A 16,502-nucleotide genomic window follows, 5' to 3' on the forward strand; every position below is an offset into this window, starting at 1 on the left:
TAAGTGATGTGACAATTGAATTGAGTTTTGTTTGTTTGTTTGCTTGCTTTGAAAATGTTAATTGTATTTTGTGTAGATTTTTCACAGGAAAGCAGAAGATATTGAAAATGATGCCTTGTCTCCTGAAGAACAAGAAGAGTGCAAAAATTATCTGAGAAAGACTAGGGACTACCTGATAAAGATTTTAGATGATAGTGATTCAAATATTTCCGTGGTTCAGAAAGTAAGTTGCTGGTTTGTCTGACATTTAGTATTGTTGATAATTGCCCAGGTTTTGTATTTTGTCCTTTCTTAAGTCTCTAAGTTTCCCTTATGATAGATGATCAGGGCATGTGCATGAATGCTTAGTTTTCTTTTATCTTAGGTTTGGTATATCTTGAAACAACAACAAAAATTCGACAGTTTCGGGGTTGGGGATTTAGCTCAGTGATAGAGCAAGACCCTGGGTTCGGTCCCCAGCTCCGGGGGAAAAAAAATCGGCAGTTTCACACTCATAGTGGTTTTCTTCCTTCTAAGTTTTTTTTATTAATTAACATGTATTGCTGATCTTAGCTTAGGATTTATATTGTCCGGTGTATTTCAGCATCTGTATTTCACTCTGTTCAAAGTATCTTAGAAGAATGTATAACTTCTATACGGAAAAACTTCTTTCCTAAGTTCACTTTCCTTTTTACTATGACTTACAGATAAAATAGTAACAACTTAGACTTTAGATTCTGCAATACTTTTATATGTATAATTTAACATGTAATAAGATGCTTGTTAAAATGGGCTGTGGTACACACATGTAGTATTCACACTTGGAAGACTGAGTCAGGACTGAGAAGTCAAGGGAACCCTAGGCTACAAAGTGAGATTCTGACTCAAAATAAGAAAAATATGAACAGCTTAATAAAACTGATTCTTTATTTCTAAGGCATTTTAACATTTTTTTGTAAACTAATGGATTTTTTTTTTCAGTTGCCTGTCCCCCTTGAGTCTGTAAAAGAGATGCTGAACTCAGTTATGCAGGAACTTGAAGACTACAGTGAAGGAGGTACTCTTTATAAAAATGGTTGCTTTCGAAGTGCTGATTCAGAGTTAAAGCATTCAACACCATCTCCTACCAAATATTCTCTATCACCAAGTAAAAGTTACAAGGCAAGTAGGAAAGAAATGAATCATTGTACAATGACGTTGTTTTCTACACATTGTAAACACTGTTAATATATTTGTGTGTATGTTTGTATATTTAGTATTCGCCAAAAACACCACCTCGATGGGCAGAAGATCAAAATTCTTTATTGAAAATGATCTGCCAGCAAGTAGAGGCCATTAAGGTAACATTTAGTTTGGCTCAATGTAACTCTTATGCTAAGATTTTTTTTCTCTAATCAGTTTGAGACAGTATGTAACCCTGTCTGCCCTGGAATTCAGTCTGTTGACGGCTGGCCTCTGCCTCTGGAGTGCTGGGATTAAAGGCCTTCACCACCACACTTGGCTTCAAGCTTGCTTGGGTTCTCCCTCCCCCTTCCCTCCTTTCCCCTTCCCTTCTCCTTCTCCCCTCCCCATCCCTTTCCCCTCCCCTCCCCCTCCCCCCCTCTGGATTATTTTTTACTTTCTTAGTTGATCAACATGTGCTCTTTAGTATAGTTTATAGAATCAATTTCTTTTGACTCTTAACTATATTTTCTAAGTTACTTAGAAGTCTATCGCCACATGAGATAAGAGTTTTTTAAGATAAAACCTTTTTCCTAAAAACATAATTTGATTCCTGTTATCTCTCCATGAGTAACTTGTATGTACTATCGTTACCATTTTGTGTTAATTTGTCAGCATGTATGTTATTAAAGTGTGTCAAATTTATCACTGGGCATTGAACAGTTGAGTTGAATTTTTTTTTCTTGTTTAGATGCTTTTTATATGAGTGGCTTAATTATAGTGTAGTATTTACTGGTTTCTTATTTTAGAATTACACAAATCTTTTTTCATGCCTTTTGGCTAAGAACTAAATTATTCCTACACCTAATGTTACACTAAGTACATTTTGCTATGTGGTGATTATTATGGTATGTATAATCAACAGCTTTGTTGATTTGCTCAGCTTTGAAAACTGGTTAAATAACAAAATTTTGAATTTGTACAAATACATTTTTTGTTACATAAGCCATGTAACACATTAGAGTTCCTTTCAGTGTACAAGTTTCAGTTGTTCAGCATTATTCTGTGGAAATGTAATGGGAACTTTGTCTGTGAGCCTGGAAAACTGGTTGCTACCAGAACTCGAGTCTAGTTATTGTTCTTGGAAAATTTGATTTCTTACTTTAGTATTTTGTAAAGCTTTAGAATTGATGAAACCAGTTGTTATTATATACTTTTTAATGTGTATGTGCAGGTAGATACATGTGGAGGCCACAGATGTTAATTAATAGAAGACCTTGGTTGTCTTCTATTAATTTCCACCTTGTTTTATTCTCATTGAATGTGCAGTTCACCAGTTGGCTAGATTGACTGACCAGTGAGCTCTGGGGAATTCTCTCTCTCCACCTTGTAATGCTATGGTTTTTGGCACACACCAGTAAGCTCTTATGTGGGCACTGAAGTCTGAATGCAGATCTTTGTGCTAGTTTAGCAGGTGCTTTACAGAGGGTCATCTCCCCAGTCTCCCTAGTTCTTTTACCATTAACAGTTAGGATTATATCGTATATCAGATTTAGAGCTAGGGGCCATCATTTCTTCTAGTTTTTTATTCGTGGATATGCAGTGTCTAGGCAGAGGAGTAGGTAGATGAGTGGAGATTATTTTTAAGTTAAAATTGAGGTAAGGAAATATTTGAAACACTTGTATTTATTTGTTTTGTGTTTGAGACATTGTTTATAGTAATGGAAAGCTTGAAATTTATGACCCTTTTCTTGCCTTACTTTCCCTCCTACTGGGACTGTATATGCGAGCCACCACTCCAAATGCAGCATTTGTAGATCAAGAAAGCAAATACATTAGGTTTTTTTCTGATCTCATTTGTTATAATTTGGTTGGATGCTGTTTTCAAAAATTTGAAGCTGTTTTAAAAATCCACTGTCATTTTATACCCAGATACATTGATAATGATATTATTAGTATTTTTTTTTGGGCGGGGGGAGAAAAGCAAAACAGAAAACCAGGTGATGGTGGCACATACCTTTAATTCTAGCATGTAGGGAGGTAGAGGTAAGATCTCCAGTTTGAGGTCAGCCTGGTACATATAGTGTGTTCTGGGACAGCCAGGCTTTGCAGAGAAACCCCGTTTCAACAAACAAAAGAAGAAAATTCATTGGTAAGTCCTATATTACAAGAGGAAGTTTTACAAGTTCTTGTGTTGGGATGTTGGCCATTTAGTAAAGTAACAGATAAGATAGCTATGTAGAAGGCAATAATGTTTCTGTATCTTGTCTGGCAGGAGAGAGATGGTATGAAAACATTTTGGAGTCATATCTGGATCACGTACCAGTTCTGTCTTTTGCTGCATCTGCCTATCTGTATCTGTTTGAAGTACGGGTTATATTGTTTACAAACAACATGTTATGATTAAGAATATGTATGTGATAAGTTCTGAGCATAGACTGCTTTCAGTTGCTGCTGAGTATGTCTTACTACCTTGGGAATTTGTTGGCTACTTTCCATGTGGATTAGAGATAATTTTCAGTGTTGAATAGTCCAGATAATCAGAAGAATTTAGCAGTGTGAGGAGAACTTTGAAGCTGAGTAGATAGCTCAAAGTGCATGAGGAAAGTGATTGTCAGAAAAAGTTGTTCATTTGCAGGTCTTAGGTTTTTGAGTAGGTAAATGTTTTGGATGGATTAAATTTTATAAAGATAAATGTAAGTAAAAATGGAATGGAAAACTGGAGCAAGATTTAGGGAGTTAGTTCTTTGGAGTAAAGTTAAAATGAATGAGTAGACAAAATCATGTTCTCAGTGCTCTTTTTCCAGTGGAATGTATAATTTCAAAGGCACCAAGCACTTACATTTAAAATATTTAAGTGTTTGCTAAGACTGTTTCCAGCATTATATAATTAAACATTTAACATTCCTTACTTCTTTTTTTATTTTAAATAGAAAGAAATGCAGGAATTGAAGCTAAATAGCAACAATTCTGCATCCCCTCATCGCTGGCCTGCAGAACATTACCGACAAGACCCAGTTCCTGATGGGTATCAGGGGTCACAAACTTTTCATGGGGCTCCACTAACAGGTGAGCTGGCAACTAAACAAACCCTGTATTCCAATAAAATACCTCTCTTTTTAGGTTCTTTCTCTTTTTTTATAGTGCTAAGACTTAAACTTAGAGCCTCATGCTTGCTAGATAGGTGTTCTACTCTGATCTCTATATACCCCAGCTCAGTCCTCTTGGCCCTATTTAAATAGGTAACTTGTGAATTTAACTTGTTTGTGGTTTTGTACATTTTAGAATATATCTGCTGGGTTGGGGATTTAGCTCAGTGAGGCCCTGGGTTCGGTCCCCAGCTCCGAAAAAAAAAAAAAAAGACTATATCTGCTTAACTGTTTACAAAAACACTATATTTAGTACACTGAAATTTTATAAATCCAATCAGAGAATAAACAAGTTTTAATACTCTAAATATATTAAAGCTTAATCTTTTTATGTGCATACATTGTAGCTATCCTGTGAAATGTTTCATAAATTGAAACATGTTAACTAATATAGTTATATACTAAGAGGTGCCTAATAAGAATTTAAACCTCTTGAGTTATTTTGATGGTTTTTTTATTCATTTATTTTGATCGTGAGCCTATCCTTTAATTGCTAAGTTATCTCTCCAGCCCTTATTTTGAAACATTATGATTATTCAAAGGAAAACTCATAGTGAGTTGTTCTCTTGCCATTTATTTACTAGTTACCCTTTCTGTCTGTCTATCATATCTATTTATAGCTGTTTGTCTGTCTGTCTACTTATTTAGGGTTTTACTATGTAGCTCTGGTTGGCTTGGAACTCAACTGTGTAGACCAGGCTGGCCTCAAATTAAAAAACTCATTTACCTGCCTCTTCCTACCAACTTCTAGGCATGCACCCCCACAGCTGGCTCTGTAATAAGTTTTTCATGATACTTGCTTTACATAATTACTGTGAGTTTTTGTGTATGTGCAGATAGTTATGAAATATTTTTTACTATGTAGTAAACACTAATAGTGTTATTAATAGTGGTTTTTTTTTTTTTTTTTTGTGGGTAGCTATGTGCAAAAGTACATTTTGTAGGTTATTTTATCACAGTTCCTGGTTTGTAAATACTATTGGTAAACTTGGTTTTATAGATGAGAAAATAGCTTTAGAAGGGTTATTCATTATTAATCACTGTACAGCTAGTTACCCATAGATGTGTCAATTACCCCTAATTCAGAAGCAACTTTCCAGTATGATACATGCCTCCTGGTATTCCTATTCTGAATTTCTGAAATTCTGAAATCTGAAATTCTTCAAAACCTGAAACTTTGAGTGTTGTCACAGTATTTTAAGTGGAAAAACCCTATACCATACATTCATATGACAGGTTGTTGTCAAAATATATTCACTGAAAATGTGTAAAATTGCCAGGCATGCTGTGGTAGCAAACATGCGTGTAATCTAGTACTCAAGATGCTAAGCTAGGAAGATCACAAGTCTAAGGCCAGCCTGGCTTGCATAGTAAGGCCCTGTCTCAAACAAATCCATAGACCTTTAGGATGTATACGGATGAATTTATGAAATATGGATGGATATAGTAGTACTTGCATTCTATTCTTACGACATTTTATATATATGTAAATATTCAGATGTCTGAAATAACATTTGGCACCAAAAATTTGGACAAGAGATACTTAACTAGAACAATAATGTATATTGATTGGGGAGGTAGGTGAGCAGCATTTTACTTGAGCCCAGACTATTCTAGAGCCTATGATATAGAATCACTGACTTACAGTGATTCTCCTGTCACTGCCTGAGGGGCGGGATTGAAGGTGTGAACCACTGGTCCCTTGAGTGCATGTTGTTTTCTAATTGCTTTCAAACCAGGAAGGTTAGAGTGAGATTTAGATAAGCACAATTTGTGTTTGGTTCATAGAGCCACACTTAAAGAAATCACTGTTTTTTTCTCTCTCTCTCTTTTTTTTTTTTCCTGGAGCTGAGGACCTTGCACTTGCTAGGCAAGCGCTCTACCACTGAGCTAAATCTCCAACCCCCACTGTTTTCTTCTCACAGTGATTTCTAAGTTTTAGCCAAGTTTTGTGAAGTTAAACTCAAATGTCATATGTTACAGGGGACAATAGGCTGGCTGGCCTAGAGTTTATTAGTGACTGTGTGCAGTGGTTACTTCAGCCTCTCTTTGGTTACTGTTTGCATTTCTCCTGTGCATAGGCAAAAAATGTAACGTTCATGTTTCTCATTCTTGTAATGACAGAATTGTGATGACTAGTACAACTTGTTTTATAGTTATGAAAACCTTAAAATTGCTTGTTGATGACAGGGTCATAAGCTTATTGGTAGCTCTCTCCACCCCCTTCATGTTCATAGTAACAATAGACAGAAGAATTCTTGTTTTCTAAAAATGAGATTCCTAGAAGGTAAAGATAAGTAAACATACTTGGAAATATTGAGCAATGTAAAGAAAACTACAAATTAACTATCCTTTAAAAACAAAGTCTTTAAAATGGTTTCCTTTTATGCATATGGGTGTTTTGTTTGCATGTATGTCTGTGTACCACGTGTGCCTAGTACCTGAGGCCAGATAAAGATGTCGGATCACCTGGAACTAGAGTTAATAATTATGAGCTACCAACCTTGTACTTCTAGAAACTTAAACTGCTGAGCCACCTCTCCACCCCCCCCCCCACCGAAACATTTGGAACATTGTCATTTCGATCTTAAAATGATTTTATGAGATTGTTACTATATTTATATATATGTGTGTGTGTGTGTTTGTGTGTGTATACACATCATGCTTTTTAAATGTTACTTTAAATTTGAAACATTTTTAAAAAAAATCTTTGAAAGTGCTGTTATTGACCATATGCAAACGATCACATGACCATATTTCCTTATATGCAAATATTGCCAGTATTCTTTTTTATAATGTTTTAGTTTGTGCTCCTCTAAATAATGTTTGGACACATTTTTCAGGTTAGAATCTTAGAAATTTCATCTTATTTTATTGTGCTGAAGCTTAAACCTAAGGCTTAATTGAATTGAACTATACTCTCAAACTCCAGGCATTTTAGCAGTTCTGTTTTTGCTTTTATTACTAGTACCTAATAGCACCATCTTGTACTCTATATTATACAAAAACTCTAAACTGTACAAAAACCTGGCCTGAGTTATAAGAACAAAATATTACCAGTTTTAATATTTTTACATAATACGTGCTCTGCACTTTGTAGTCTCTTGAATTTTCCTTCCAAATTGTCTAGTCACATACCGGGTTTTTTTTTATTAAGTTTATATGAACTTCTAATTTTTTGTCCCACTGAGTCACTGTCAGACTTAACTAATTTTAATTGTAGACTAAAAAAATTATTTCCTTTTTATTGTATATATAAATATATGTTTGACTGCATGTATGTATGTGCTCTGTAGGCATACAGTGCTTGTGGCAGACAGTTGTGAGTTGCCATGTGAATGTGTGGGTAACTGTTAAGCCCAGTTTTCAGATTCTTGTCTCATGTCAATCAACTTGTAGTTTCCTTGCATGTTTCTTCCTCCTCACAGGAGTTCTAAAACAGCATTCCATTAGGTTTTCAGGTTCAAACATGGAGAGCCACTTACTTTTCTTCTATAGTTTTTACTGCTTTTTTTAGAATTACTTGTTTACAATTCCAGTTTTTTACTTCATGTACAGTATGAAACATCTTTTGGTTTTTCGTTCTGGTAAAACTGTCATAGAACAGATTAAGCATACCATTATAGTTTTGCATTTGTGTGTGTGTGTGTGTGTGTGTGTGTGTGTGTGTGTGTGTCCGTCTGTGCGCTTGTATGTGTGTGTACATTCCACAGCATCTGTAGAGGTCAGAAGACAACCCTCTACCTTTACTCTTTTTGTAGAATTAAAGTCATTGCTAGGTTTATGTGGTGACCATCTTTACCTGCTGAGCTATGTAGTTGGCCTCATGCTTATCGACCCTTTTCATAATTGTACTGGGTCATTTAAGCTTAAATCTCAGTAATAGTCATACTCTGCAGTCCTGTCATCCTGTAGATTTTCTTTTAAATATTTAGGCCATCACATGCATTTTGGCTACTAAATCCTTTTTGATTACTTTTTTCCTAATGTTGAGCAGTTCTGTGCTTTTGCATTCTGCTGATCTTAGATGGACCATTTACTTTCTTTGTTTTCGTTTGAGAGAAGATCTCACACTAGGTAGCTTTAGCTGAAACTTAAAGAAATCTACCTAACTTTTCGAGTGTGGGAGATCAATTGGCATGTGTCACTGTGCCCTGCTCTGGCATGTTTGTTAAGTATTTGTTCTCATTGATAATAGCAGTGTTATTTTTTATTCTTTTTGTCATTTAATTTTTTTGAGTTCTTTGTTTACTAATTGCTTTATGGTATACTTTAGTGTGTAAAAATGTAAAATTCTGAATAAAACTTCCTTTGATTCTTATATTTATAATTCTTGTCTAGGTAGTATTTTAAATTGTAGAATAGACTTTTAACATTGTTTTCTTTTTCTTTTCTTTTGTTTGTGTCTTTTTTTTTTTTTTTTTTTAGTTGCAACTACTGGCCCTTCAGTATATTATAGTCAGTCACCTGCATATAATTCCCAGTATCTTCTCAGACCAGCAGCTAATGTAACTCCCACAAAGGTAACAAAGGAAAAGTGTATACAATTATAACTATTTACATTTTAAATGTTTAGATTTCTTTTAAAGAAATTGAAAAGAGTAGTTCAGTATTGGAGGATATGTGACGTTTGATTTAGGCATTTCTTAGTCATCTTTGTATTAACAATAAGTTGGAACATTTGGAATATTTTAAATGTAAGAGGACTGGGTGGTTTTGGCCCTTGTGTTATTCTGTTTTGATAGGAATAAAGCTAGTTATTCTTGCTTGGTTAGCTGATTTATTGCCATCCTATTGACTCAACCCGGATATTATGACGGTAATAGTCTAGGACAGAGCTGGGGATGCACTGATACACTTAGATCCTTATTCTTATGCTCACTGTCAACTTGGCACTTTTTTTTTAAAACCTGTGTACCTCTTAGGCCACCTATTTTTAAATGAGAATAATACTAAAGTTAATAAGAGTTTTTGAGGCCCCTAAAGTAAGTAAAAATGTTTACAACAGTGCCTAGTTGTTATATTAATAAATGATTAATGAATTTTAGTAATAATCATTACGGTTAACCTTTAGTAATTGTTTAGTGAATGAAGAAAATATATTTTTTAATCATTGTAAGTACAGATTTTGGAGGTGCTGTCTTATCAAATATATATTCAGGTTGTCTTTGCAGTACCATTGGTGCTCGTTAAGGTGTTGTGTGCATTGGTGCTTTCTGCTGAGTGATACTCTAATTTGAGGGTTGTGAGAGTTGATTAGTTTGTAGATTTTTATAGTTTTAAGAATAATCCATAAAGTATTTTGATTTTTTTTTTCTTTTAGGGTCCAGTTTATGGCATGAATAGGCTTCCACCTCAACAACATATTTATGCATATTCACAACAGATGCACACACCACCAGTGCAAAGTTCATCTTCTTGTATGTTCTCTCAGGAAATGTATGGTCCTCCCTTGCGTTTTGAGTCTCCTGCAACAGGAATTCTATCACCCAGGGGTGATGATTACTTTAATTACAATGTTCAGCAGACAAGCACAAATCCACCTTTGCCAGAACCAGGGTATTTCACAAAGCCTCCACTTGTAGCTCATGCTTCAAGATCGGGAGAATCAAAGGTTATAGAATTTGGAAAATCCAATTTTGTTCAGCCCATGCAGGGTGAAGTAATAAGGCCACCTTTGGCAACACCAGCACATACAACACAGCCAACTCCCTTTAAATTTAACTCAAATTTCAAATCAAATGACGGTGACTTCACATTTTCATCACCACAGGTAGTGACACAGTCTCCTTCAACAGCTTACAGTAACAGTGAAAGTCTTTTAGGTCTCCTGACCTCAGATAAACCTTTACAAGGAGATGGCTATAGTGGACTAAAACCAATATCAGCTCAAACTGGTGGGTCTCGGAATACATTCAGTTTTGGAAGCAAAAGTACACTTACAGAAAACATGGGCCCAAATCAGCAGAAAAATTTTGGTTTTCGTCGAAGTGATGATATGTTTACTTTTCACGGTCCAGGAAAGTCCATATTTACAACACCTACTTCAGAACTGGCAAATAAAAGTCATGAAACAGATGGAGGAAGTGCTCATGGAGATGAAGAGGATGATGGTCCTCACTTTGAGCCTGTGGTACCTCTTCCTGACAAGATAGAAGTAAAAACGGGTGAGGAAGATGAAGAAGAATTCTTTTGCAATCGTGCAAAGTTGTTCCGTTTTGATGGTGAATCCAAAGAATGGAAGGAACGTGGGATAGGCAATGTAAAAATACTAAGGCACAAAACATCTGGTAAAATTCGCCTTCTGATGAGACGAGAGCAAGTATTAAAGATCTGTGCAAATCATTATATAAGCCCCGATATGAAACTGACACCAAATGCTGGCTCAGATAGATCTTTTGTATGGCATGCCCTTGATTATGCAGATGAATTGCCCAAACCAGAACAGCTTGCAATTAGATTCAAAACTCCTGAGGAAGCAGCACTATTTAAGTGTAAATTTGAAGAGGCCCAGAACATTTTAAAAGCCTTAGGAACAAATGCCTCTACAGCAGCAAATCATACTCTTAGAATTGTCAAAGAACCTGCAACTCAGGATAACAAGGACATTTGCAAATCTGATGGTGGAAACTTGAACTTTGAATTCCAGATTGTAAAGAAGGAAGGGCCTTTCTGGAATTGTAACAGCTGCTCGTTTAAGAATGCTGCAACTGCTACGAAATGTGTATCATGCCAAAATACAAAACCAACGAATGGCAAAGAGCTCCTAGGTTCACCATTAGTTGAAAATGGCTTTGCTTCTAAAACTGGCCCAGAAAATGTTCAAGATCGATTTGCATTGATGACTCCAAATAAAGAAGGTCACTGGGATTGCAGTGTTTGTTTAGTAAGAAATGAACCCACTGTATCTAGGTGCATTGCATGTCAGAACACAAAGTCTGCTAACAAAAATGGGTCTTCCTTTGCTCAAACTTCTTTCAAATTTGGCCAGGGAGATCTTTCTAAGTCTGCTGACAGTGACTTCAGGTCTGTGTTTTCTAAAAAAGAAGGTCAGTGGGATTGCAGTATATGCCTAGTCCGAAATGAAGCAAGCTCTACAAAATGTGTTGCTTGTCAGAACCCAGCAAAACAGGCTCCTGTCTCATCACCTGCTTCTTTTAAGGCTGGCACTTCAGATGTAAGTAAAACTTCAAAGAGTGGATTTGATGACATGTTTGCTAAGAAAGAAGGACAGTGGGATTGTAGTTTGTGCTCAGTGAGAAATGAAGCAAATGCTGTAAAGTGTGTTGCTTGTCAGAATCCAGTTAAACCCAGTTCATCTACCACTGTTACAGCACTTCCCTCTTTCAAGTTTGGTACCTCAGAGATGACTAAGCCTCCCAGGAGTGGATTTGAGGGCATGTTCGCCAAGAAGGAAGGACAATGGGATTGCAGCTTGTGTTTTGTCCGAAATGAAGCAAGTGCTTCTCAATGTATTGCTTGTCAGAATCCAAATAAGCAGAATCAGCCTACATCTGCTGTATCAGCTCCTGCCTCTTCAGAGACAAGCAAATCTCCAAAGTGTGGTTTTGAAGGCTTGTTTACCAGAAAGGAAGGAGAGTGGGAGTGTACTGTTTGTTCTGTACAAAATGAGAGCTCTTCCCTAAAATGTGTGTCTTGTGATGCCTCCAAGCCAACTCATAAGCCTATTGCAGAAGCTCCTTCAGCTTTCACAGTGGGCTCAAAGTCACAGTTAAATGAATCTGCAGGAAGTCAAGTGGGAACAGAATTCAAAAGTAACTTTCCAGAAAAGAATTTTAAAGTTGGCATATCAGAGCAGAAATTTAAATTTGGGCATGTGGATCAAGAAAAAACACCCTCCTTCACCTTTCAGGGTTCTTCTAATACAGAATTTAAGTCAATCAAGGATGGATTTAGTTTTTGCATTCCTGTATCTGCTGATGGGTTTAAGTTTGGCATTCAGGAGAAGGGAAATCAAGAGAAGAAGAGTGAGAAACATCTTGAAAATGATCCTGGTTTCCAAGCTCATGATACTAGTGGTCAGAAGAATGGTAGTGGTGTGGTCTTTGGTCAGACAAGCAGCACCTTCACCTTTGCAGATCTTGCAAAGTCAACTTCAAGAGAAGGATTTCAGTTTGGCAAGAAAGACCCTAATTTCAAGGGATTTTCAGGTGCAGGAGAAAAATTATTCTCATCACAAAGTGGCAAAGTGGCTGAGAAAGCAAATACTTCTGATCTTGAGAAAGATGACGATGCCTATAAGACCGAGGACAGCGATGACATCCATTTTGAACCAGTAGTGCAGATGCCGGAAAAAGTGGAACTTGTAACAGGGGAAGAAGATGAAAAAGTTTTGTATTCTCAAAGGGTGAAATTATTTAGATTTGATGCTGAGATAAGTCAGTGGAAAGAAAGAGGTTTGGGGAACTTAAAAATTCTCAAAAATGAAGTCAATGGTAAACTAAGAATGCTGATGCGAAGAGAACAAGTACTAAAAGTTTGTGCCAATCATTGGATAACCACTACGATGAACCTGAAGCCTCTCTCAGGGTCAGATAGAGCATGGATGTGGCTAGCCAGTGATTTCTCAGATGGCGATGCTAAACTGGAACAATTGGCTGCAAAGTTTAAAACGCCAGAACTAGCTGAAGAATTCAAGCAGAAATTTGAGGAGTGTCAAAGACTTCTCTTAGACATTCCACTTCAGACACCCCATAAACTTGTAGATACTGGCAGGGCTGCTAAATTAATACAAAGAGCTGAGGAAATGAAGAGCGGACTGAAAGATTTCAAAACATTTTTGACAAATGATCAAGCAAAAGTGACTGAGGAAGAGAACACAAGTTCAGGTGCAGATGCTTCCAGTGCCTCAGACACTACAGTCAAGCAAAACCCTGATAACACTGGGCCCGCCTTAGAATGGGATAACTATGACTTACGGGAAGACGCCTTGGATGACAGTGTCAGCAGCAGCTCAGTTCATGCTTCTCCATTGGCAAGCAGCCCTGTGCGGAAAAACCTCTTCCGCTTTGGTGAGTCAACTACAGGATTTAACTTCAGTTTTAAATCTGCTCTGAGTCCATCTAAGTCTCCTGCCAAGTTGAACCAGAGTGGAACTTCAGTTGGCACTGATGAAGAGTCTGATGTTACTCAAGAAGAAGAGAGAGATGGACAGTACTTTGAACCTGTTGTTCCCTTACCTGATCTAATTGAAGTATCCAGTGGTGAGGAAAATGAACAAGTTGTTTTTAGTCACAGAGCAAAGCTCTACAGATATGATAAAGATGTTGGTCAGTGGAAAGAAAGAGGCATTGGAGATATAAAAATTTTACAGAATTACGATAATAAACAGGTTCGCATAGTGATGAGAAGGGACCAGGTATTAAAACTTTGTGCCAATCATAGGATAACTCCAGATATGACTTTGCAAACTATGAAAGGGACTGAAAGAGTATGGGTGTGGACTGCATGTGATTTTGCAGATGGAGAAAGAAAAATAGAACATTTAGCTGTTCGTTTTAAACTACAAGATGTTGCAGACTCATTTAAGAAAATTTTTGATGAAGCAAAAACAGCACAAGAAAAAGATTGTTTGATAACACCTCATGTTTCTCATCTGAGCACCCCTAGAGAGTCACCATGTGGCAAAATTGCTATTGCTGTCTTAGAAGAAACCACAAGAGAAAGGACAGATTTAACTCAAGGAGATGAGGTAGTAGATACAACTTCAGAGGCTGGAGAAACATCTAGCACTTCTGAAACAACACCAAAAGCAGTAGTTTCTCCTCCTAAGTTTGTATTTGGCTCTGAATCTGTTAAAAGCATTTTTAGTAGTGAAAAATCAAAGCCATTTGCATTTGGCAACAGTTCAGCCACTGGTTCTTTGTTTGGATTTAGTTTTAATGCACCTTTGAAAAATAGCAATAGTGAAATTAGTTCAATAGTCCAGAGTGGATCTGAAGGGAAAGTAGACCCTGACAAAGGCGAGCTGCCACCGAACTCTGACATCAAGCAATCTTCTGATGGCAAAGTCAAGAATCTCATTGCCTTTTCAAAAGAGACCTCTTCAACGTTTAAAACACCAGAAAAGGGTAAGTACTTAGTCTTTACAGCTAAGTAGATTTTTTTTAAATGTTTACCTTTGACTCTTTATAGGAAACTCATTTTAGTCAAAGTTGTCATAAACACTAGTTTATAAACATTCAAAAGTATTTGAAAAGACAAGTTTAATCTCTAAATAAACTTGTGAGAATTCAAACTAACAGATCATAAGAGATTCATTTCAGCAGTTAGAGAGACAGTATCATTATAAAGCAGTGTCAAAGAACCTAGTATAGTACAAAGACTTGTACATTTGAATCATGAGTATTGAGTCTTTTAAATATTGATTCTTCAGTGTTGTGTTATTTTAAAAAAACACTGGAAGCATGTTATTGAGAAGTTGCGTGTATGTTTTATGAGTTAGTATTTAGTATTGCCACCATTTATTCAGTTAGCAAAGAAAGAGACCTTGTGCATAAAATGAACATGTAAGACAACCAGATTGGGATAAAATGAGAGGTCTGAATTTTTTAAACCATTTATTTTGTTTCATGAGACGTTAAAAAACCCAAAATATTCTTTATTTTCCTAGGATTTAATTTTAGCCTTTTTAAATCTAATCCAATGGCCTTTTGGACCAGCATCCCTACCTCACAACCTGAGAGCAAAGGTATAGAGAGCTAGCATTGTCAGTGTGAGGTGACTATTAGCTGGTAGCCAAATAATTGTGGCTGTATGAATTGGGAATACTTGACAGTGCAATGCGCATGTTAAAGAATGACATTTTATAAAACATACTTTTTGAGTGGTGATGTAACAGCCTTTAATATTGCTTGAAAACTTTGATCTGCTTGGTGTCTACGTGTTAGGCCATCTTTGCTTCGTTTTCAGCTCTGCTTAATTAATGTCTGTCTTTGTCTTGCTGCTTCACTGACTTTTTAAATTCTTTGTAACTGTGTTTAAGAAAGACCTGTTTTTTCTAAATGTTGACTTTAGCCACTACTGTCTGCCAGTATTTAGATACGATGGCAGCAGGATGTATATAATACATGTCTATTTAGGGTTTAGAGACTATATTTGAAATCAGACCTCATTTTGAATAGCTATCATCTATAACTTATACTCCTTATATAATGCAGGTCATTTATATAAGTTTTGCTTCTTAACTGAAGTAATAAGAATGCAGAATTTGTAGAAGCCCATTAAGAGCAAATGAGGGAAGTATGTCCAAGTCATTCATCTTGACCTTACAGAAAAATGGGTACCAGTTCTCTTTAGTAATGCCATCCAGTAGAAATATAGTATGATCAGTATGTCTAACGTATTCTGAGAGCAACATAGAAAACGAAACACTAAAATAGGTAGCATAAAAGAAAATCAGTTTAATAATCATTCAATATAACGTGTATACAGAATGTTTCAACTTTAAAGAACAATGGCAGCATACCATTTTAAAAACCAAACGGCATTTACATTCTTTTTTAATGCGAAGCCGTTTGAATCCACTATGTGTGCATCTTAGTTTGGCTTAGCCATCTTTCAAGTGTTAAGAAGTCATATATGGGTAGGCTACCATATTGGATAGGGAAGCTGTAGTGGACATTTCCCTTGTAGTGGTTGGCACATACATATTTCATGACTGGTTTAAGACACCAGTTTATCAGTACCTATGAGCTAGAGATTCTTAATATATCAGAACAGACTTTATGTATAGGGTTCCTTTTTCTCTCTAAATCTTTGTTCTTTTATCAGATGGGAGTGGGTGTGATGTTTTTAGCCACAGAAATTGTCTTGATATATAAAGTATCATCATAGAGTGGTTGTTTCACACTTGAAAGGATGCAAAAAATGGATACAATGCTATCACCTGCCACCCCCCCCCCATCCTTTTCAGTTAGAAAAGTTGTTTGTTTTCTTTATAGGGACTAATAAAGGCTGGCTCTGGGTGTACTAATATTTATGTTGGATAATACTGAGGTACTTTCTCAGTTGTAAGTGCATGGGTACTTGGCTGAATCACTGTTTAGTGTACGGAATGTGATTATAGCAACACTTTTTACATTATAGAAATTAGTAATTTCAGGGACTAGTAAAAGGATTTTTAAAAGCTTTGTGTTCTATAAGAGTTTTAATAGAACACTAAACCAGGCTTCTAATTCAAATTCATGGTCA

General features: G+C 36.2%; 1 protein-coding gene across 2 annotated transcripts in view; it reads left to right on the top strand.

Moving 5' to 3' along the window:
• Ranbp2 (RAN binding protein 2) overlaps nucleotides 1–16,502 on the top strand; it is a 51,175-nt gene that overhangs the window by 20,893 nt on the left and 13,780 nt on the right. Inside the window, exons 15-21 of one of the 2 annotated variants that reach the window (XM_087597191.1) lie at nucleotides 77–223; nucleotides 961–1,140; nucleotides 1,236–1,319; nucleotides 4,074–4,209; nucleotides 8,718–8,812; nucleotides 9,613–14,380; nucleotides 14,923–15,000. In XM_087597191.1, coding sequence (XP_087453317.1) covers nucleotides 77–223; nucleotides 961–1,140; nucleotides 1,236–1,319; nucleotides 4,074–4,209; nucleotides 8,718–8,812; nucleotides 9,613–14,380; nucleotides 14,923–15,000 — 5,488 coding nt within the window. 2 annotated transcript variants of the gene reach the window in all.

This window comes from Rattus norvegicus, chromosome 20 (genome assembly GCF_021556685.1).
Source record: "Rattus norvegicus strain SHRSP/BbbUtx chromosome 20, alternate assembly SHRSP_T2T, whole genome shotgun sequence".
Lineage (NCBI taxonomy): Eukaryota > Metazoa > Chordata > Mammalia > Rodentia > Muridae > Rattus > Rattus norvegicus.